Source organism: Protopterus annectens, chromosome 3.part1, assembly GCF_019279795.1.
Source record: "Protopterus annectens isolate FY-2018-M chromosome 3.part1, PAN1.0, whole genome shotgun sequence".
In the NCBI taxonomy this organism is placed as follows: Eukaryota; Metazoa; Chordata; order Ceratodontiformes; family Protopteridae; genus Protopterus; species Protopterus annectens.
In genome coordinates, this window is record NC_056732.1 from 1,837,795,695 (window position 1) to 1,837,820,679 (window position 24,985).

The 24,985-nt window shown below is 38.8% G+C and overlaps 1 protein-coding gene across 2 annotated transcripts in view; it reads right to left on the minus strand.

Annotated features, from left to right (window-relative positions):
* Positions 1 to 11,717: 11,717 nt before the first annotated feature.
* The window catches only part of LOC122798734 (gastrula zinc finger protein XlCGF57.1-like), a 195,510-nt gene continuing 182,242 nt past the window's right edge, over positions 11,718 to 24,985 (minus strand). The window contains exon 4 of one of the 2 annotated variants that reach the window (XM_044067835.1): positions 11,718 to 19,561. In XM_044067835.1, coding sequence (XP_043923770.1) covers positions 17,403 to 19,561 — 2,159 coding nt within the window. In that variant the 3' untranslated portion in view covers positions 11,718 to 17,402. The remainder of the gene's footprint in view (positions 19,562 to 24,985) is intronic. The other variant, XM_044067836.1, reaches the window with a different exon arrangement.

The window sequence follows — 24,985 nt, forward strand, 5'->3', positions numbered from 1 at the left end:
CACTATCTACATAGTCATTTTCTGCTTATTCTCCCTTTTGTCACCTCCATAACTCCCTTACATACTCCTAAAAGTACCTATTACCTTGTCATACCATCTGTTTACTAACTCTTCATTTCTCCCTTCAATACTTCATCCTTTTTCTACTCATTTTACGAATCTCAGCCCTTGGAAGGCCTTGCTCTCATACTGCTCAGTAAGGTTTTGTACTCCATACAACACACTAATTTAATTACTACGATTGTGCATATAACTCTATACCTGTCATACCGACATTGAACTTGTTACAATAAGCATAACAATGGCTTTGTAATCTGAATTTGGTCTACAGAACTGTTACAATTCATGTCCTAAATGTTATTGTCTCTAGAGATGCTAGAATTTAAGACATTGTAGGAAGCTGTAATGCATCTTTTATTCACATGGATCTTTTTTCCCCTGGATCTCTACTAAAAATGGGCTTCTTGACCCAGTCAGACTTTCTTTGAAAACAAATGTCAGTCAATAAACATATAAATAAAATATTTTTTATTGTTCCTCAACTCCAAGTTGGGAGAGGAGTGCCAGTTTGGGGAACTGCAAAGGGTACCAGATGAACTAGTTACAACTCTGGATGGTTAAAGTGAAAAAGGTGAATTTCTTGACATCTATGTCTCAAAAACATAACTTCTAGTTTATGACTGAAAATCTGATCATAGTCTTCTGTGCTACAACTGACAGGTTACAGTTCTGTGTAGTAACATTTTACCAGAAGTATAAATCAGTAGCCATCATACAATTTGAGCATCAAATTCATTATTTCAACAACCTGGAAAAGATTTCAGTGGAAATTAGTTATGTCATCCCATTTAAGTGGGATAGCAGATATGCCTCAGCATGACCAGCATGTATGGATAGTGATTGTGGCAGGATATCTTTTTTACTGATACTTTTTGAGTTTAACAACAGAATAATCAAAGTAGTTACAATATTTAATTTGAGAAATAAATAAACACGTTCCTCCCACACACCTCCTTATCTAACCACTAGAGAAGAAAAGAAAGGAAATTTCCATTTTACAATTAATCAGTCATTTCAAAATTACTATATTATTTAAACAACCACCATTTTAATGGAAAGTATGTGCTTTTGTCCACAAATTGACTCCAAAAATCAATTAATATTTTGGTAACCAAACCAGCCAGTAATATTTCATCACACATATTTTCAAAATAATCATGTTATTCCCAGTACAATAAAGGGAAACCATTAGGAATGTGTTTTTCCTTACATATTATACAATTCACAGATCTTTTGTCAAAAATGAAGTCTAGGACTGGAACATCATGCTGTACCAGGAATCCATAACCCACAACTATGCCAATATTTTTTTTTCCAAAACCTTGTCAACTTATTTTACTTTGATGTAAGTAAGCTCTAAGAAAAAATGCTAAATAGTAGTTTCTAAAAGACAACATATTTATTATATGCTTTCCAAAGCTTAAAAAACCTGTCCAGGAAAATGGAATAGTTTTCCCTTGTCAATACCTAAAGGAAATTTCATTAGTTGAATTATTGTAAGAATTAACAATATATTTTTAAAAAACTGTCTTCTCACAATATAAGGAAGAATATTTACTTCAACACATTCTTCAACAGACAATTTTCTTAAGTCTTTTAATTATATTTATCTTCTAATTATATTTAATTTCCAAGAAACAAATTTGTTACTTTGATAAATTTAACTGAATCTAATATAGAGAACTCATAAAGTACAGTTGTGTACACTTACCATAAATGCAGATGTTCAAGTGTATTCACTGTTGCAGTCATTACACTTGGGTTATCTGCCTGCAGGTAGCCCTCAGTAAGCCCGAATACCAGAGACTAAGTATTTTTGCGTCAGTTGCTGTCACTCCAGGACTGATGTCAGGTCGTCAGGGGTATAAAAACAGGCAGCCGACATCATTACATCAGTTTTTCTTGCCCCAAATGTCAGGAGCCCCCCCAAATAGGGAGCTAAGTTATGGTGGAGAAAAAACACCAGTAAAAAGTAAATACCAATACCACCACCCCAGAAAGGGGTGAGGAAAAGACAAAGAGAGGAGAGAGAGAGATAGAGAAAGACAAGGGGGCTGGAGGGAAACCAGGACTGCAACAGTGAATACAATCGAACATCTACATTTATGGTAAGTGTACACAACTGTACTATGTTCTTTGTGTTTCACTGTTGCAGTCATCACACTTGTGTTGATTTTCAAACTGAGAAAGGGTGGAGGCAGTCAAGAAGAGGTAGGGCTGGCTAGTATGCTTCGCAGAATTGCAGTTGCCAAACCCGACCTGGATTTGGAAAAGATAGGCAGGTGGTAATGTTTTGTGAAGTTGTGTACAGAAATTCTGGTAGCAGCTTCCAGGATGTCCCTGGTAGGGACTCCCCTGAGGAATGCTGTAGAGGTAGAAGTTGCCCTGGTGGAATGTGTTCTGACCCCAAAGGGGTTGGTTTCCTAAGAAGCTTGTAGTAGAAATGGATGCAGTGTGCTATTCATTTGGAAATTGTTTGCTTTGAAATGGCCTTGCCCTCTACCCCGGTCGTAAAGCTGACTAGTAACTGGCCAGATCTCCGGATGGCCTCAGTCCTATCAAGGTAGAATCTGAACTGTCTGTGCATGTCTAAGGAGTGCAGGATCCTTTCCCCTTTATTTTGAGGATTAGGGAAGAAAGTGGGCAAATGGATAAACTGGTTTAGAGCCACACTGGACAAAACTTTAGGCATAAAGGAAGGGTTAGTCCTGAGGGAAACTCTGTCAGCATGGAAAATAATGAAGGCTTCCACAGCCAAGTGCTTGTAGCTCAGACACTCTCCTAGCTGAAGTGATGGCCAGAAGTAAAGCTGTTTTCCAAGAGAGGAATTTTAACTCTGCTGACGCTGCAGGCTCAAAAGGAGGTAGTATGAGCTTTTCCAGTACAACATTAATGTCCCAAGCAGGAGTGGGTGCTTTCCTTGGCAGCCTTAGGTTGTTAGCCCCTCTCAGGAATTGTTTGATAAGAGGGTGAGACAAAAGAGGTGGCTCAGTACTGTAACGAGCCAAAATGGCAGAGGCATGGATCTTAATGGAGAAGAAGGATAGACCTCTGTGGAGTAGATCTGCTAAGTAATCCAAGATCTGAGGCAGGGAAGGCAGAGTTGTGTCCTCCTTTTTGGACTGAACCCAGGAGCAGTACCTTTTCCACTTGTCAGCATCGGATTTCCTTGTACTGGGCCTTCTGGCTTCAAGGATGATGTCCAGCACCTGCGTGCTTAGGCTGGTTACTGGGGGAGAACTCAAGGAATAAGCCAGGCTGCAAGATTTAGGGTTTGCAGTTGCGGATGCAAGATCTGTCCCCCCTGCTGAGAGAGCAGGGATGGGGTTTGGTGTAGGTACCAGGGTGGCACTGGTGACAGGCTGCATAGGAGTGGGTACCAGTGCTGGCATGGCCAGTCTGGGGCAATCAGAATTGTCCTTGGTCTGTCCTGTCTTATCTTGAGCAATACTCTTGAGAGACGAGGCAGAAGGGGAAAGGCATAGATTGAGAGGTTTACCCACAGGAAGGATAGGACATCCACCTTCCAGGCCCTGCTGTGAGGTGTCCTGGTGCAGAATTTGCTGACCTGGAAATTGTAGGGGGAGGCAAAGAGATCCACTTCTGGGGTCCCCCATTTCTGAATCAGAAGGTTGAATGTGCTGGGCTCTAATTGCCACTTGTGTGGATCTAGGAGATTTCTGCTTAAGTCATCTGCCAGTGAGTTTTGTTTTCCTGGCACAAATTGAGATTGCAGATGGACCTGCATGTTCAAGGCTGTGTTCTACAGGGCCATAACTAGCATGCAGAGTGGATATTGGATCTGGAGGGGAGGCACAGGGAATGGATTCCTCTGCATCTGAATCGTCATAAGCAGATAAGGGCATGTCTTCATAATCAGATACCTCAGAGTCAACAGGCTCCTGGTCTGTAGAAGCTACAGGGGACTGGTCTCTTTTCTTTTTAGCAGGGGAAGGTTAGCTTCCCCTAATCAGAGTAATAAGGACTTCAGCCATTCTAAGCATTTGTCTTTGAGGCATGCGAGGATGTGCATGCACTTTGCTCATCAGTTTTCCAGGCATAACGCGTTCTCTAGGCCTACGAAACTTGGTAGTTTTAGATAAAAATGAAGTCGTTGGTTTGAGTCGAACATCAGTAGTGGGAAGAACTGCCTCAGAAGCCGGTGCCTGCACACCGGCTCCAGACCCATCCAAGGTAGAGACATCAGCAGTTTCCATATTCAAAGAAGAGTCTCACGGCAGACCGGACTCTGAATGGGTTTTGGTAGAGGCCTGTGAATCCATAGAAGCAGGCATCAGGGGCTGCAAAAGTGCCTCACTAGGTACTGGCGACTAGATTAGCGGACGCGTCATCGGCAGCTATGGACCTATGCGGTCTGTCTCTGTCTTTATCCTTACGCTTTTTTGGAATATCGGTAGTCAGATGGTTTACTGAAACCATTTCAGAATACGGAGATCAAGAGCAAAAGAATTTAGCAACAATGAGAGCCCAATGACAAATGGTTCAGGCTCTGAACAAAGCACAAAACTGACAGAGAGATACATCTTGGTATGGGCCTAAACAGTGAGTGGTATTTGCTTTCCACAGGCAAGACAATTGTTAACTTTTTCTGACATTGGTTAGAGCAAGAAAAAAGGATCCCCAATGGGGTACTTAGCTTTAGAAGACTTCAGGATTAATCAATTTGTAAATGGAAATTCAGGTAGAGGCTGACCGGCACTTGCGAATTGCTTCTGCTTTGGGCTCCTCGACAAGAAAGACTGATGTAATGGCATCGGCTGCCTGTTTTTATACTACTGACGACCTGACGTCAGTCCTGGAGTGACAGCAACTGATGCAGAAATACTAAGCCTCTGGTATTCAGGCCAACTGAGGGCTACCTGCAGGCAGATAACCCAAGTGTGATGACTGCAACAGTGAAACACGAAGAAATGTCTCCAACCTTAATTATCAGTATCTAACTGTATGGTAATTGGTACCCAAACTGAATATAGTAAATAATACACTGGAAATTTAATTAGATGAATCAATTGTTCATTTTTCTTAAGTAATTGAACATTTTATATATGAACTTCTATACGTAAATTTAATCAATTGAGCCATCCAAGTGGATAAACATAGTTGCCAAATCATATTTATTGTAACAGAACATTTAATACAATTCCATTTTATATAATTAAAATGTGAATATAACAAGATAACTCTGAATCTTTAATATAACCAAATTTAGTATTAGGAAGAGTAAGAATTTACCATGGTACTCATGATGATCCCCGTAAAATAATTTTAACCAGATCCTTTTAACTTTGCTGTAGTAGTCACTTCAGGGAGGGTTCTTAAAGAAAAAAGACCAATATGGATATATTTCCAAACAAAGTTGATTCTGCCTGTGAAAGATCATTTGGCTTTCTCCCATAAGTCAGCATACACTTTTATTTGTTACACACACTTAATAGTTGGTCTTCTGCTAAACATTGGGAAGTATTTGAATAAATCCACTGATTATGACAGAAAAGCCAAATTGGTACATAAGCAGAAAGTGAGTAAAACTACATGAGGCATCTAGTTTCTCAAGGACTTGAAATACATTAACTTCATCAGCAAACAATTCTTCATCACATCTACAAATACATATAAAGCATTAACACTTTAAAAAGATATAGACATGACAATATTGGTTAAAAAATAGATCAGGTGTGTTTTGCTGGACCATTTTTCAAGTTTACCTTTTTATCACATTAGTATGTTCATAAATTCTTTCCCAAAATGTTCTAATTGTTTTGCCAACATAACATGCTGGAAAAGCTGTACAAAAAAAACAAGATAAATTAACATCCTAAATTGGCAGAAAAAAATTACCTTTTATACCGAAAACCCTGTTATTGTTATATACAGCATATAGGCAAACTGGTTCAGTTTTACTGGAATTAGTGGACAACAATTAAATTCCAGTGGATGTGTATAACTGTCAAACATTCCCAGCCAGGTTATTTATTTTTTTTTGGTATTCCGAAGACATGTAAGTGTGTTTTGGAATTAGTGTTTCATACCATAATTGCAGCAACAGGTAATAAGTCAGGACCTATAGTTATATATTTAGAAGACTGAGAGGGAAACAAAAAACAGGTATGGATTTTGATTTTTTTTTTACCATGTTTGATGTGGTAGCTTTGTATAATAATATTCCCAATGGTAAGGGTTGGAATTTGTAAGGTCTTTTCTTACTTCACACTCAGATTTGGCAAATGTGGAAAAATAATAACATTTGTATTTTATTAGATTTAGTTCTGTAAAATATTTTTTCCATTTGATCAAAAAAAATTACCATCGGATTAAAGGGGTGGCAATGGGTGCCTCGATGGTAATCACTTATGCCAATTTAGTGTTAGAACAATGGGAAAATCAAGTTATGCTTAACAATATTCATTTTCAACAGCATGCATTTTTTATACCTGTTTTACAGATCCATCGATCCACAACCCCTTTTTCCCATTTTGCATATGGGTTGGGGTGTCACTTCAACAGTGACAATCATCTCGAGCCAAGGTTTACACCGCCAGGTGGCAAGCCCTGCTGTGATAGTTCATCCATACCACTCACTCACACATGTACTCACACCTATAGCCAATTTAGAGTGTCCAATCCACCTACTGCATATCTTTGGAATGTGGGAGGAAATCGAAGCACCCAGAGGAAACTCACACGACTGCAGGGAAGACATGCAGACTCCACACAGAAGGCACCCCAGGTGAGAATCAAACAGGAGAACCTCTTGCTGTGAGGTGATAATACTAACTGCTGCACCACCACGGCCGCCCTTAATGACCTTTGTTTTTTGGTTATGGGAGACAAGGATGAATTTTTGGGATTCATAAAAAGTCTGGAAATGACTACAGATTTTCTTAAATTTACATGGCATATATATGATTCTAGTAGCAATAACTTGAATGTAATGATTGATGATACCGAATGGGGTACATTGTATTCCAAAATATTCAGGAAGAGTACTTTTGTAAACTAGTGCCTTCATTTTTGTAGCGCTCATTCTACATTTGTCAAGAAAAATATCATAAAAGGACAGTTTGTCAGGATAGCCAGTTTAATATCCAATAATGACATTTTGAGAAAGGAATGCAGCAAATTAGCATAAATGTTTTTAGAAAGGGGTTATCCAGGTGCTTTACTGGATCGCATGAGCCAAAAAATTTGGAAATATGGGGAAAGTAAATTCTTGATTTTAGCCAGCTCAGACTGGCATCAATTAAATAATGAATTACAAAGAGTAGCCATGGGCAAAGAGTTTTTCATTTCTTATTCTAGTGATTTGAAGGGGACTGTCAATATTATTTTTGATAATTGGAAGGCATTGCTAGTTAACAAGGAATTGGCAAGAGTTTTAGGAGTACATCCCAAGGTGTTTTTAAAAAAGAAACTAGTCTAAAAACACTTTTTATAAAGAAAAGCTTAACATTATAGATTTAAAAAAAGGGCAGTACCCAACCTTGCAGTGCCCATAAACAATGTCAGTATATTAATAGAGATTCCCTTTTGCATGAATATAATAGGATTGTTGGTACAAAAGTTATTTTTCCTATCAGTGTAGGATGTTAACTTATCTTGCTGTTTGTACAAGCTTGGCCAGCATAGCATGTTGGAAAAATATTAGAATGTTGAGGGAAATAATTTATGAACATACTTATGTAATCAAAAAGATACTGCGGTGGTGGTGCTGTGGTAGCGTTGTCACCTCACTGTAAGACATCGTCCTGTTCGATTCTCAGCTAGAGCATCTTCTGTGTGAAGACATGCGTGAATAGGCATACCTTCGTTGAAGGCTGTGCATCAGAGCTGGCAACTCAGCATGTAAAAATCTACTGCCAATCATTAGCGGACTGGAGTTCCACTGTGGTGACCCCTAACCAGGAAAAGCCGAAAGACACAACAACTTATGCAATCAAAAAGGTAAATTTGAAAAAATGTTCTAGCAAAACATGCCACTATATGCATACATTTTAAGAAGTTTACTTCTTTGGTGATTGAACAATCTCATAATGATGGTAGGAGAGGTGATTTTAACAAATGTTTAGAGATTCATGAACTTTATTGGAAATGTGCTTTAGGGGTGATGTTTACCCTGGTTTAAATGGCACCATTTCTTTAAACTGTATTTTGCATCATCATGTTTTAAAATAAATTGTTGATTGGTTACAGCTGATCATGTCTTTGGTAGTAAATTTTATACAAGTGGTGCAATATCATTTAATTGTATTTCTGATGTTCTTGATTAAAGTAAAACAAAAAAAAATGCTAAATCGGTTTGAGTCAGTATTTCCTCCAAAGTTTCATCAGTTTACTTTGGGTAGTTATACTGTGGTTTGTTGGAGTTTTTTTTTTTTTTTTTTTACAGAGTTTAAAGCTATAAATGAACTGCTGCATTCACACAGCATACATGTAACCTGGGATTCAATAAAGCCTACGCTAATTGTACACTGTTCTGAGTGAACAGACAACACAGTCATAACTCACACATTCTTCCACCTATTTTTGGCTTTCCTACCGATACTCTTGCAGCTATAAATATTGACAGGGATTCAAAAAGGTTACTGCAAAGTACAGATTATGTGTACACAGTGTATGCTTTCTCAGTGACTAGAAAGCACAAAGAATGTGATAAGAATGTTCTTGAATACATATCATGTACACCTAGTGAAGGCTTTATTGAATCTGGCCCAATCTAAAACAAGTGAGCAGGCAAAAGATGCCATTATATTTTTTGTTACCCCATTCTCTGATTGTATGTACAGTGTATGCTTGTTGATCTCAAAGGAAGTTGATGTTTTAATAAATTTAGAAGAAAAGTACAGTAAAATATTTAACAAGTGGCCATTTACTATAAGTCTATCCACACCCACTCTGACCCTGATTCTCAAGTAAAGAAGTTGAGGGCGATGGCAAGGAAGCGATCGACACAAAGCAGTACAATACATCTAATGTTGTCAGTCTTTTCCTGATTTAAGTTTTCTTTGTTTTTTTATTTTGCTGACATTTAAAAACAGCACTTTTTTTACATTCCAGGAACCTGAGTACAGTTTGCAACAATTTGTCCATTTGTCTTGGAAGATGTACTCTACTCATACAGGTGTTCAAATATGCTCGCAAAGTAAACCTCTTAAATGTCCCTGAATTTGCAGACTATCCATGATTTTGCCTCATACATTTGATCTACCTATCACAAAATTTTGGATTTTGCAGTAAATCACTGCGTTACAGTCAAATCAATAAATGACATACATCTTACTTTTCAGAAGCAGTACGTTGATACAAAATTTGTTGCTCTATGAACTTATTAAGAGAATTTGAGTAAATTTAAAATGTTACTGGTGTTGGGTCTTTCATCAGCACTACCTCTTTGATTCTTCAGCTAAGTTGTTAGAGTTATGGGAAGGTAGCAAATGGTACTGCAAAGTACAATACAAGTATGGTTGCCTGCTCTTTACTTTTTCTAAAATGATCGATTTTTGTACACATGCAAATGGAACCACTTTGATTGCAGGCAATCTGTGATTTTGCCTCATATTTCCAAACTAACCCTCAATGAATTTTGAATTTTGTGGTAAATCACGGAGGATACTAGTCCTTCAATAAAGCCACACATTGGAGTGTCGTACTTCTTACTGTTCAGGCAGTTTGCGTTGCTTTAAAACCTGGTATTCTCTTTTTAAGAGAACGACACTAATAGTTAAAAACTGTCCCTGATTTTGTCCCTAAGTCTTGAGCAATGAAGCTGAAAGGTATGTCAAATAAGCAATCAGTACCATAGAGTACAGCATAAGTGTCGCTGCCCACATTTATTTCAACATCTACAAACAGTGATTTTAATACACTTAGGTTCATAGGTTGGTACGAGGCTATCGGCCCTAGGGCCTATACAAGCCTAGCCATAAAAATTCCCTGGATATTTCTTCCCACAATATTTACTTCCCTGGACCCCTGTCCAGCAGGGCAACTGATGTGATCCCCGGAGTGAATTTCCTATCTCCCATCCAATTGTCAAGGTTCCTTTTGAAGAGGGCCAAGGAGGCGCTCTGTTTGACATGTATGGGCAGTCTATTCCAGAGTCTGGGGAATCTCTGGGTCAGGAATCTATCCCTCCAGCATGTTTTGTTCATTGTGATAACAAGGTTTAGATCCCTGGAGCATGTGTCTCTGAGGGACTGGGATTTCTTTAAGTGTAGCATGTCCAACAGCTCTGGGTTTGACATGGCCTTGTATGTTAAGTGGAGATCGCCTCTGAGTAGATGGTATGTGACAGAGTATAGCTGGAGTTTTTTTAGACAGTCAGCATAGGGCATCTGCTTTTGGCCTGTGATTCTTTTAGTGAGGAATTTCTGTGGCTGTTCCAGTTGTTGCAGATGTCTTGAGAGGTACATAACAAATGGGGCACTGTATTCTATAATAGGTCTAATGAGGGATGAGTACAGTGTGACAATGACCTCCTTTTTTATGGATGAAAAGCCCTTAGTGATGAGGTGTGCCACATAGAAAGATTTTCTGAATGTTGTGGCAATGTGGTTATCGAAGGTGAGACCACAGTCCACCTGTGTCCCTAAGTCTCTTATCACACTTTCATTGTTTAGTGTACTGCCACCTATGTGGTAATTCACGGGTACATGTTTTTTTCCCAAAGGGGATAACTATACATTTCTTGACCTTGAGCTTGAGCCCATGGCTCTGGCACCAAGCATCTGTTTCTGTAAGGCCTTTTTGTAGAATATCTACATCATTTGGGGATTCGATAATGGCTCCCAGTTTGAAGTCATCTGCAAACCTTGTTAACTAGAGTCCCTTAGTGTTAGCCTGTACTTCAGAGAAGTAGATGCCAAACAAAAGCGGTCCCAGGACTGAACCCTGAGGTACTCCACTTGTCACCTGTCTGGAGCTGGATTTGGAGTCGGCTACTTTTACAGTGTGGGTTTTGTCAGTAAGCCAGGTAGCAACCCATCAGGTGATGTAGGGATTAATGCCCAGCTTAGTAAATTTATCTATGATTCCAGAGTGTGGGATGGTGTTGAAGGCCTTGGCGAGGTCCAATTAGGCTGTGCGGACCGCCTTACCCTTGTCCACACCTCTGGAGACTGATTCAAAGAAGTCAATCAGGTTCAGAAGACAAGATCGGCCCTTCATGAACCCAAACTGGGTGGGGTCCAGTGTTTGAAGGTTGCCATAGTCTTTGTTTATAAGTTCCATGATAATACGTTCCATGGCCTTGCAGATTAGGTTCGTCAGACTGATGGGGTGGTAGTTCCCAGGATCCAAGGTGGATCCCCCCTTGTGGAGTGGCATAACTGTAGCTGTGTGCCACTCAGTGGGCATGAAGCCTGAGGTGAGGCTATGATTAAATATGACACTTAGTGAGGTGCCAGTTCATTTTGTAGTTCATGTAGTACTCAGCCCAGGATGTCGTCTGGTCCCATGGTTGCTGTATTCTTAGCTTTGGAGAGCTCTGGAGAGTCCGTTTTTTACTCGAAATTAGAACCTCTGATGGACAGTTTACACAGTGTCCATGATTTTGCCTCATATTTTCAACCTGCATCTCACAGAATTTTGGATTTCCTGACAAAACACAAAAGATTGCAAACAGTCAGTAGTGCCACACATTACAGTCTCACACTTTTTATTGTTCAAAGGAGAAACATTCATTCAAACTTTTAAGAGAATTAGAGCAATATTTAAAAACTCTTCCTGATTCTCTCTTTAATTGCTGAGCAAAGAAGTTGGGAGATGGAAAGGAAATGATGGTTACAACAGTACAATCCAGATACTGCAGGATTTTTTCTTTGTTCCTAAACATCCAGAAAATGCCACCCAGCTCTTCACTCCTTGCAAAACTTAATAAAAAACTAAAAACAGATTAAGCACTTTTGCTCTTCTTAATGTTGGAACTTCGTCAGAATCACAATTAAACCCACAGTCCCCTTCTTTTAAACCTTTTCCATCAATAATTCATGTACTATCAAACCAATCACACTTACCCTATCACAAATATTAACCATGTAATAGTTCCTTTTAAAGTGTCTTGTACTTAAAAATGTCTTAGTGTCCCTACACACTTACATCACCGTTTAAATAGAAATTAAAAACTTGTTAAAAAACATTCCAATTAACTCAAACCTATTTAAATTCAATTGGATTTTGAAACCAACAAATTGTTAATACTTAACTTGTCGTTGATATCAAGATATTGTCCAAAGTCTAACAGGAGTTCCCTACTTTCCAGAAATGATTCCCAGTTTCCATCCCTGTCATTTTTAGGCACCTAAAAAATAAAAATCTTTTGAAACATTTACATTCATTTGAATGTTTAAATAAAGCATTCTTTTAATCTTTTTTTCTTTATAGAGTATACATGTTTGTATATTCTACACTTAGGAGTGCATTCAGTTTTCCCTGTGTAGAACACCTCACATGGGGTGCACTGCACTATATAAAGTACCCACAGTATTGCAATTATATTTCCATTTACCCCCTATTACTCTGAGATAACTACAAAGGGTAATATATTTCCTTCTAATATATATCTGCACTGAGCACAAGCTCTGCTTTATTCATCCCATACATTTTTTAATGTGAATCTCCTGTCTCACTTTCTAATATATTTTTCAAACTCTTTCCTTTTTTATATATAAAACAAGGTTAACTACCTTACTTAATTATTAAGGACAAAACTCCCCAAAATCCCCTTCTAATTCTATTTAAATTGTGATGTAAGTGTGTAGAAAGTGCTTAATCTATTTTTAGTTTTTTTTGAAAATAAAAAGTTTTGTAAGGAGTGAAAAGCTGGCTGGTGTTTTTGGATTAGTTGTACATTTCGCTGGTGTTGAATCTTTGAAGTTCTTTCTAAACATTACAAAACTGATTTTGGTACAGCGCAAGGCAATGGCAGTAACACATGTATATATAAGACAGCAATGCACTTACCAGAAGCAAACTAATTAAATTCAGCATATATCCTTTGGATGCTGACTTTATCAGCACCCAAATCAGTGTTCTGGCTCTTTCATACAGAGAATGAAAATTATTCTGGGAAGGTCAAGCCAGGTCATATTTAAAGGATTGATTTTGGGGAAGGGGATTGTATGATGACACCACATTGTAGGTGGTATTACCTGGCTAAACAAAGCGGGATGCTCCAGAAACAAAAATAGTGACTTTGCACAAAAAAAAGCAGAAAAGTACAGAGTGGGTGACACAGTTTAGGTTGTATACATTGATCCTATGCATCAGCACTGAAAAAACTTTCCAAAAGCTGCATTTTTGATACTCTCCTTTTAAAAACAAAAAGTAAAGACTCATTTTCAAATAGAAACACAAAAAGACACAAATTCTCCTAACACACCGAGTCATTTGCCATATAAGATGCTAGGAACAGTAACACAAATTCAGTGTGTAAAAGTAAAGACTGTATGTGAACAGTCACAGAAGGATATCTCATACCATTTAGAAGCATGACAATAATTTCCTGGAAGACTACAATGAGTTTGCAAGGAGAGCACCACAGAAATGAAATCCTCATGCATTTCTACTGCTACATTCCCCAGAAAAAGTAATAGTAGGTCTCAGAAGTAAAGCAAAGCACGAAATTTAGAAAATTAATACTTGGGGTGGGTGGGTCATTAATAAGCAATTACAAGAAACAAAACAGGTGAACACAACAGGGTTACTGCTGTAAACAACAAAAGATTCACATTTCTGTTGACGTACATGGTCTATATAACATGGAGAGCTTATTGCTTATATCTTATGGCTGAAGAAGTGATCTCAACAATGTTAATGTTATCCAACACCCACACAATGTATAAAGGATTCCCTCTTTGTATGTTTCAGTGATGGTATATTTATTAATCTCACCCACTACCCTGGACAATCAAGTTACACGGATGATTATTTCAGTGACTTATTTTACCTTTGACCTTTTTTCTTTAGGAACACTATCTTGTAAATTTCCTTCTGTTTATTACTTGGTAGTGGATGATGCCGAAAGACCACAGTTTTTTGCTTTCAGTTATTCTTTACTACTCATGTCACTATTCCTTCTGTTCTTAACTGTAATGTTTCCAGTAGAGTCTTGACATGTTATTGTGTTTCTCAATGCACAAACCTTTTGCCATAAATATTTGTAAACAAACTATAAATCATGCAATGGTTTACGTCTGTATTACAGAACCTGTATTTGTCTGTATCGCCCGCATTTTCTGTAGATCTTGTGAATCATCTCATGAATACTCCACTGTCTTCAGCAGCCATTATCTGCCTTTCAGCTTTAGGTCACATTTTATTATGTATTTGTGTGTCAGACCAACATAAATGTTTGGCTGTTTCAATAATTTGCAAATATGTTTGTAACCTTTCTATTCTTTGTTGACTAGGTTAGTCCCACTAGTTTAGTGGCCTCTTTTCAGGGGAGATCTGAGAAGATATTTATTTATTATTTATTTATTTATTTACAGTTGCTTTTCCAGGATAGTCCATTGGGCTGAGATTAGCCCGTTTTCAATGGAGTCCTGGGGAGAAAAGCTCCAAATACACAAAATCTTTAATAAACAAGCACTAAGAATATAATGAATATAATAAACAATTTTTGTACAGTAATGCAAGTACAATTGCAAGCATGAATTTAGATACAAGTTAAAAGGAGTAATAATCATAAGTATCACTTACAGAAAGTTGGTTCATACAGTGGTAACAGAAATAAAATAAGAAAAACAGATGGTTCATACAGAGGTAACAGAAATAAAATAAGAAAAAATGGTTGTTGAATAATTTAGAAGTATGTAAGCTCCTACTGAGAGAAAGGCTAAGTTTAAGATGTAGTTAAATAGGAGTAGAGCAGTAACATTCCCAATGAGATGCCAGGTGTGAGTGAAGCAAGGTTTTAAAGGAGGAGCGACTGCTAGTGGAACAGATCAGGAGTGTCAGTGAATTCCAGAGGCGTGCTAGAGAAAATTATAGTATGAGCTTACCAGGTGGACGGGCAGGTTTATGTAATTCAATAAGATTTTGAGTGTTTGATCTTAGGAGTCTATCAGGTATGTGCAGTTTGAAGGTGGAAGCTAGAGAGGGGGGCAGAGTGAGGGAGTGAAAATACGTTTATGAGCTTGGATGAGTTGGATATAAGTGAGATAGTGGGGCACCTCTAGCCAATTCAGCTTGTGAACAGCTATACAGTGGTGAGTGGAAGATCGGTGACCTGTGGCAAATTTGGCAAAATTGTTGTAGCATTAGGTAAGTTTAGCTATGAGGGATGATTGTAGGTTAGTGAGGAGAGGGGCACCATATAGGAGAGATGGGATGAGGCATGTGGTGGAGAGAACTAGCATGGTAGAAGAGGAGAGGTAGCGATTGTGGCGGTAACATTTCTGATGTGTTTTGTTGATGTTTGTATGCAGGTGAATATCGAACTTCAGCTGATCATCAGTGAGGACACCTAGTAATTTTGCATTGGATACTTTTTCAAGAGGAGTATTATTGTGACTAGTGATAATGAATGTGTCTTTATCAATGATGGTGGTCTTAGAAGGGGTAAATATCATGAGTTTAGTTTTTGTTCCATTAAGTACCAGAGGATTGTCTAGCATCCATTTTTCAGTAGAGGAGAAGGCACCTTGGGTTAATTTTATGAGAGTAGGGGTAGAAGTGGCAGAGCAGATAACAGCTGAATCATCAGTGTATTGAATAAGTTTAGTATTGGGAATGGCATGGTGGAAGTCATTTATAAAAATGTTAAACAGCAGGGGACCTAGAATGGAGCCTTGAGGTACACCAGTCGAAGTGCTGAGGAATGAGGAGGTAACTTTCTCCCACTTAACTGATTGTTGCCTAGACAGGTAACTGGTGAACCAGTTAATAGTCGAGAGGGATAGATTTAGTTTGGAAAGTTTAGTTAGAAGAATGCTGTGAGAGATAGTGTCAAAAGCCTTTGATAGGTCTAGGAGGAGAGTGGAAACAGTACAGCCAGAGTCGTGGGCTTTGTTAATGGTCTCTAAGAAGGAGAAGAGAGCACTGGCGGTACTGTGACGGGCCTGACTCCATGTTGTGTGGAAGTTAGTAGGTGATTATCTATAAGGTAAGGTAAAATCTGTAAATTAATACATTTTTCTAGCAGTTTAGAGATGGGGTATAGGATAGCGATGGGTCGAAAATTGGAAATGTTATTATTGCCTCCTTTGTGGAGAGGAATAATAAATGCTTTTCTCCAAAGTTGTGTTACATAGCTTTCTTTGATCAATTGATTAGAATACAGATGACTAAGGCAATGGCTATTTATACAGACTAGTCAACATTTGGCGAGGGTACCACACCTGGGAAATTCTGTTTTCGATAAATGTCATGGGATCATTTGCATCCACCTGAGTTGCCATCAACTCAGGCGAATAGGGGCTTCAGTATAATGTTTCATTCGAAGGACAGCAGTGCACTCAGGAGTGTCATAGACCCTAACTTTGCACTGCGGTGTCAGTAACTGAAAATGAATCCAGTTACCTGGGGTGGGAATAGAAACTATAGTGTTCCGATCTTCCAGCACTACCTGGGAATGGCTGTCTGCTGAGCCACTGACAAAGTTAAATTTTCATTCTTCTGCTCTCCCTCTCTATATCTTTTATTTACTTTTTGTTTATGAGTGCATTTATTTATTTATTGTCTGTCTGTTTGTTAACCGGGTGAGTGCCACTAGGCTAGCTGTCTCTTCTCAGAGGAGATCCAAGGTGGTATTTATACTATTCTTTTCAAGAGGTGCTGTGGAATCCTTTCCGTTCATTTGAGCTACTACCAACTCAGGCAGATGGGAGTTTGATTTAATTTGTCATCTGAAGGTCAGATTTTTCCCATTTAATTTATTACTGTTTATTTTATGATCAGTTCTGGCTTAATTTTTAGTTTTGTTTTTCTTCCTAACTGATTCTGTTAATCTGAGAGTAGATATTATCTTTGTTTTGTTTGCTTCATAATTCAGAACATTCACTATGTTGGATTTGAGGATATCAGTAGATGTTTATTGCAGTCCCATTATAGCTGATCCATACATATATAATCAACATTGGGGGGTGGCTCTGCCTTGTTAAGACCGTAGTAAATATAACACTACCACAAAGTGTTTTTTGTGAAGGTATACAGCTGCTCTTTGTAACTAATCCAATCACTTTCTACGGCCAAGTGACTGCACAAAAATAATATAGGTAGGAGAAAAGCCAATTTACATCTTGAGATGTCCTGCTAAAAGACAGAGCAACTCTCAAAATTAGCTTCATTCTGTTTCTGTCCAGTACAGGTACTACAACATGCTGCTAAATGTCTTTTGTCTGCAAAAACTCTTGCCATGTCATAAGCTGATAAGACTGTTGCTTAGGATGAACATTTTGATGCTTTAGCAAGCCATGTCGATGTATAAAACACCTGCTACAAGCTGAACATTTATACGGGTGCTGTTGAGTGTGGATGCTTTCATGTGCCTCCAAACTTTTCTTGTGTTTAAAACCCTTGTCACATGTAGTGCATTTATAGGGTTTCTGTACCGTATGGATAACCTCATGTGCTGCTAGTCTACTCTTGTGTTTAAAACCCTTGCCACATGTAGCACATTTGTAGTAGTTCTGCCCCGTGTGTGTGCTCTCATGTTCTGCCAGACTGCCCCTACTTATAAAGCTCTTGTCACAAATGGTACATTTGTATGGCTTCTGTCCAGAGTGCATGCCCTCGTGAGCTGTCAGGCTGCCCTTACTTACAAAGCCCTTGCCGCATGTGATACATTTATATGGTTGCTGATTCATGTGAATACTTTGGTGATGTAGCAACCTAGTTTTGCGACTAAAACACTTTTCACATGTAGTACATTTATAGGGCTTTTGTTTAGTGTGGACAGTCAGGTGTGCTATCAAATTACTCATCTGTCTAAAACTCCTGCCACATGTGGTACATTTATGTGGTTGCTGATTAGTGTGAATACTTTGATGACGTACCAAGCTACTCTTGCTTATAAAACTCTTGCCACATATTGCACATCTATAGCAATTTAGTCCTGTGTGGATACTCTCATGTGCTCTCAAACTGCTCTTTTTTATAAAACCCTTGTCACAGGTAGTACATGTGTAGGGTTTCTGTCCCGTGTGGATAATTTCATGGGCTGCCAAACTTTTCTCATATAAAAAACCCTTGTCACAAGTAATACATTTATATGGTTTTTGCCCACTGTGGATACTCTCATGGACTGCCAAACTGCTGTTATCTTTAAACCTCTTGTCACATGTGATACATTTATAAGGCTGCTGATTAGTGTGGATTCTTTGATGACGTACCAAACTACACCTGAGTGCAAAAGCCTTGTCACATGTTACGCATCTGTATGGCTTCTGTCCCATATGGATAATCCCATGGGCTGCAAGACTGCCTTTACTTGTAAAGCCCTTGTCACATGTGGTACATATGTAAGGCTTCTGTCCGGTGTGCATAAACTCATGTACTGCCAGACTGCTCTTTGTTATGAAACCCTTGTCACATGTTATACATTTGTAAGGCTGTTGTCCAGTGTGAATACTTTCATGGGCTACCAAATTGCTCTTTTTTCTAAAACACTTATCACATGTGGAACATTTATATGGGCGATACCTGCAGTGGACTAACTGATGATTTACCAAACTGCTCTTCTTTTTAAAACTCTTTTCACAAACTATGCATTTATACATTTTTTGTCTTGAAGGAATATACACATGCTGCACTAAGCTACCTTTTTGTGCAAAATTTGTACAACAGTTAGAACTTTTATAGGGTTTCTGTCCTGTGTGTATATTATGATGCATTGCTAAACATGCTTTGTAAGTAAAACCTTTACAACATATGGCACATTTACATATATTCTGTCCACTACAAACTAGCTTTTGGTTATGGAAGTTATACTTCTGTTGCAAATGTTTGCCATATGTGGCACGCTTATAGGGTTTCTGTCTACTATGGTCACTCTGATGCACTGCCAGACATCTCTCATCTACAAATTCCTTGTCACATCTGGAACATTTATACAGTTTCTGTTCGTTTGGAAGACTTTGATGATGGGGTAAGCAGATGTCCCTAGCAGATTCTTTGTCTTGCATAGTACACTTTCCACTGAATGTCTCTGTATGTTTTGCCACAGTATTACCTTCTCTTTTAACACTGTGAATTAAAATAATGCTTAAGCTGTTACTGTTAAGTGTGAATTTGTTGTTGCTGCAGTTAAAATATTTGCATGGTGTCTCCCCTGCCAAAGCTTCCAGATGCTCTGTTACTTCCATTTTCATATTAAGTCCTTTGCTATAGGCCACATAGTTGTGATGTCTGTTCTCACTCTGGACAAAGTCATGTCTTGCGAATAATGCTTTGTCTGACCAGTCACTGGCACATTCAGAATGATGGTATCGCCCAAGTGATAACTGCTGACTCTGAAGTTCACTGAAATCTGTATTCCTGTTAACTTTAAAGAAAACAATAATCTGTCACAATGCAACTATCCAAACTGAAGGTTTATTTTAGCACTCAGTGTATTATAAACAAACTGTATGTTAATTTATCCATGTGCCAACTTTTTCATTTCTGATTTCAGTAACAATGAAGTGCTAATGCTTAACATGTCAGAAATTAATGCATTACCAAAAAAAAAAAAAAAAGCAGACTGCTCTGTCTTCTCACTGTCCCATACAGCTGCTTTAATAAATGCAGTTAACAACGCTAACTTCTCTGTTTACATTTTAGATTCCTCAATACTTACCAATAAAGTTTTCTTAGTATCTGCTGTTACTTTTTATGGGTGCACCTTTGGGACTGCAAGTGTGTATGACCTGTGATTTGGATTTTAATAAAATAAAAAATGCATATAAGAGTGAGCACATAATAAATATTTCAGGTGTTCTCCTATTTGAATTTCCACATACAACACAAAGCAACAGTGCATCAAATAGCATCCAGTTATAGTTTCCCTACATGAATTTTCACATATAACAGAAAGTGACAGTGCTGTGAAATGGCAGCCAGTTATAGTTTCCCTACATGAATGTTCACATATAACACAAAGTGACAGTGCTGTCAAATGGCAGCCAGTTATAGTTTCCCTACATGAATTTTCACATATAACACAACGTGACAGTGCTGTCAAATGGCAGCCCGATATCATTTTCCTACTTGAATTTTCACATGACACAAAGTGACAGTGCTGTCACATTTATTTATTTAATTTAGTTAACATTTGTTTATCGGGAAAGTCCAGCTTGGAGCAAAGCCAATTTTCATCGGAGCCCCAGGGAGAAACACTCCAGGTGCATGTCTTTGTAAAGTGGGAGGAAACCGGAGCACCCGAAAGAAATCCACACAAATGCAGGGAGGACATGCAGACTCCACAAAGAAGGCACTCCTGCCGAGAATCAAACTGGAGAATCTCTTGCTGTGTGGTGACAACGCTACCGCTGCACCACTGCGCCATCCAAATGGCAGTCAGTTATAGTTTCACTACTTGAATTTTCACACTCAACATAAAGCAACAGTACTGTCAAATGTCAGTCAGTTATTCTTTAACTTGCTAACATTCCAGTTCCGTTACTCTATTTATTTTGTTCCTTGGGCTAGAACTTTAGTAGGATTACAGCAGATTGCAGAGAATAAATGAATGATGAAAATGCTTTTTAGACTGTTCTGCAATTCACATATTAAAGTAAATACAACTGCAGCATGAAAGAAAATGTACCACCCTACACCTCTGGTCTAACGTATCCATCACCTTGTCCTAACTAGCCACCGTTCAGGGTACACAATGCCATAATTGTATTACCCAGGCAAAATACTCAGCGGAGAGCATACTAATACACAGGGAATAAATGTCTATACTCTGCAAGAGAAAAAAAAAGATTAATTACTGTTGCTATCCTGCACACAAACATGAGGATTCCCTTCCTTTCCAACTTTCTTCCGAGACCTATATTTTGTAAACCTAGCTGCCTTACTGGTTATTCTGTTATATCGCATGCATTTTCTGACTAACCCAGAAACATGTTGGAAGAAAAAGCATGGCAATTTGATTACAGGGAAAGTCTGACTAAGTAGGAGACCATTTTCAGCAGAGGCCTGGGGAGAAAAGCTTCAAAGTATTACAAAACCTTTTAAGAACTTAAGAACTATTTCAATAACTCCACCTGTTATTACTATGGAACAGGTCATTAATGGTCTCTCTAAGGCCAAGAACACTGTATCAATGGGCCAAGACAATATCCCAGGATGCCTTCTAAATAGCATGAAACATGACTTATCAAGCCCTCTGGAATTGCTGTTTAACTGTAGCCTCCAAACAGGCTTCATGCCTCATGAATGGAGAACAGCAACAATCATCCCTCTGCGCAAAGGTGGACCATCTACAGACCCTGGAAACTATAGACTGACAAGTCTCACTAGTCTTATATGAAAACCATGGAAAGAATGATCAACAATGGTATAGAAAACCTCCAGACACTGAACCCAACCCAGTTTGGTTTCATCAAAGGCAGGTCATGCCTACACAACCTGGTAGACTTCTTTGAGAAGGTCATCAAAGCAATGGATGAGGGCAAAATGGTTCACACTGCCTACCTTGACCCGGCCAAGTTATTTGACACAATACACTACTCAAGCATAGTTGACAAACCCATGAGGTTAGGTAAAAACCCGTATGTCACCTGGTGGATGGCCAACTGGCTTACAGACAGGACCCAGGAAGTTAAGAGTTGGGGAGTCCACCTCTACAAAGAGGCCAGTCACAAGTGAAGTCCCTCAGGGATTGGTCCATGGACCGCTCCTTCCTGGCATTTACTTCTCTGAAGTCAAGGCCAATGTCAGTGATCTCTGGCTGACTAAATTTGCAGATGACTGCAAATTAGGAGCTCTCATTGAATCTCACATTGACACAAATGTTCTCCAGGAGGGGCTGATGCAGACAAATAACTGGTGTCAGAGCCATGAACTAAAACTAAATGCCAAGAAATACATAATAGTATCCTTCGGGAAGTCATCCATCCCTGGTAACTATCATATTGACAACACACTCCTTAGAGTTGACCCAGTAGTCAGGGACCTATGGACACACACACAGACAGTAATCTACCTTTGACCATCACGTATATACAGTAGTGAGGAAATCATGGTATGTTGCACAACTTATAAACAAAAGTTTGGCATCTAGGTCCAAGGAAACCACTGTTCCACTATATTCAGTGTTCGTTAGACCTATCTTTGAGTATAATACCCACTTTGGTATGCACCTAACTAGGCATATCCAACAACTGAAACGTCCACAGAGGTTTCTCACCAAAAGAATACAAGGCATAAGTAAAATGTCCTATGCAGACCTCCTCGAGGCCTTATCCCTGTATTCTGTCTCCTACAGGCTGCTGAGGGGAGATCTATGCCTGGCATTCAGGAAATTGTCAGACCCCACTCTCATGAACCTCCTGCATATCCACAAAACAAACAACACCAGAATTACCCATTCTAAAGACTTAAACCTTGGCCTTTGATATAAGTAGGACCTGCTGGAGAGACAGGTATGTATCCCAGAGATTACCCCATCTGTGGAATGGGCTCCCCATCCATGTGAAGCAGAGTTCCTTCCTAACCCAATTCAAGTGTAACTTGGACAACCGGATGTTCAACAGAAAATTCATCCCTGGTTTGGCACCTATGTCTCTAATGGACACAGGCAACCTGTAAATGGTTCATCTCCCAGGCTCCCGACTTGCAACTGTTTCATCTCCCAATCCCCTGCTTCCACTTATCAAGGGTACCAGAACTTGTCAGAGATTTGGGAGGCATGGCGAGACTTTAAAAGGTGCTTGTGGTCATTATCCTAGTAAACCCCTATGAATCTATGAAGAATAATAATTTTACAGTTTTTAAAAATAGTACATAAAATACAGAAGTGAGAGAAAAGCAGGCTTATAGTTATATTTAGAGAGAAAGCCAGGAAAGAGAAATTGATAGAAAGAGGTAAGTCAGTGATGAAGGTAGTGCAAGGGGATAAGTCAGTGATGAAGGTAGTGCAAGGGGATGTAAGGTGTGAATAGGTATTTGCCCACATTTAGGGACATAGTTTATCCAGTGCTGTGCAAGAGAAGAGCCCGCTTTTGGCTAGGAAGTCTTTCAGAATGAATTTGAAGGATGGGAGGGAGTGTAATGACCTGATGGACAGAGATAAAGAGTTTTATATATCAACGACAGGACAATCTAATTTACAATTCTGTACCACATAATCCACTGCAAAAAAGACCCCTTTTAATTTAAAAATATGTCCTACAATGACCAAATCAAAGCACTGTTACACTAGGTATCCCACAGACTGCTAAGAAGTGACCTGTGTCTGGCAAATAAGGTATCCTCTGACCCAATACTGAAGGACCTGCTGCACATCAGGAAGCCAAATGACATCCGAAATACTCTGTCCAAGGATCTAAACCTCTTCTGCAACATCAACAGAATGGTTTGGAAGGAAGAGTATATTTTATATCATCCCGGTCCATAATGAAGTGCATCTTGGATCTATGTATGGGTAATAGAAAATTTACATGACAACTGCCCCTTGTACTACCAACGGACAGAAGCAGCTCTTAAACACTACATCCTATGCATAGTTGTCCTCAAATTATCTATGATATCATCCCAGTTATTCTCACTAAGGGTAATTAATTATCAACCATGGAATGAATAAGGCCAGTCTAACACCAAATGGGATAAGCTATTTCAAGCACCAAAAGGGAAAATAGACAGGCTTAAAATGGCCCACAAGGGCAGCTAGCCTAGTACTTACCTATAAAAGCTGCTACAATACCAGAGTGTTAACTGGGTAAATCTTACTTTGGCTATACTCAGACTGAGTTTCCCTCATTTTAAGTGACTAAAAATGTTCTAGGTAAGGGTAGAAAATGAATAAGCAACTCACGTGCTTGTTTTGATAAAGTCAGTGGTAGGTTAGTTGCAGGAAGATGTGGCCAGAAAACAATGACCATGGGACAACAGTGCAAGATCGTCTTCATAACGTTGCTAGAACGGACTGATTTGTAATAATTCTGATTTTTGTTTAGTACAGTTCATGTTATTTTTCTTATTACTTCATTCTCATTTAATTGTTGCGTTATTACACATTTTCTTTGAATTTTAAAAGTTGCAGGTCAGGGTGGGAAACAAACTTTTTTTGTGACACTTAGGATATGTGAACTGAGTGGTGAATTATGGGAGGTGTGGGATAACAGACTTTTGTGATTAATGTAATGAACAGCAGCAGTTCAAGAGAGAGGGAAGAACAGATTGCTGTATGAATACATATTATTCCCCATGTCACCAATCCTGTGCCTTCTGTACTCCTGAATGCAGTGATTTCTGTCGATAATGCTGGTTTAGATTCAGTAACAGTCTTAGGTTCATAGATTCATAGGTTCATAGATTAGTACTAAGCTAACTGCCCTTGTGAGCCATTTTAAGCCTAGCCAATTATTCTTTGTGAGACTCAAACCCTGCACCTTGTGTTTGTAAGGTAAACACCTTAACCATTAGGCCACCCTCCCAACCCAGTCTTGCTGCTCTTTCATTCAATTTACTATTGATCGGTACAATGTCATACTGTGAAGGCCCACCCCTAACATAATTCTACCTTAAGTCATGACCCCATTCACTTCTTTATATCCATTAGTTACACAAATTAATATGAACATCATTAACCAATTTCTGACTTATTTCTAAACTCTACAATTAGTACAACTGCCTAGTATTGCCTTTAAGAGTTGCTATAAACAGATAGAACTGAATGGCAGTGCATCAGAGACACAGAAGCACAGGGATGCTGCCTAGCCTAGCCCTTTTCACGACCTACTGAGAGCTTGTGAAAGGG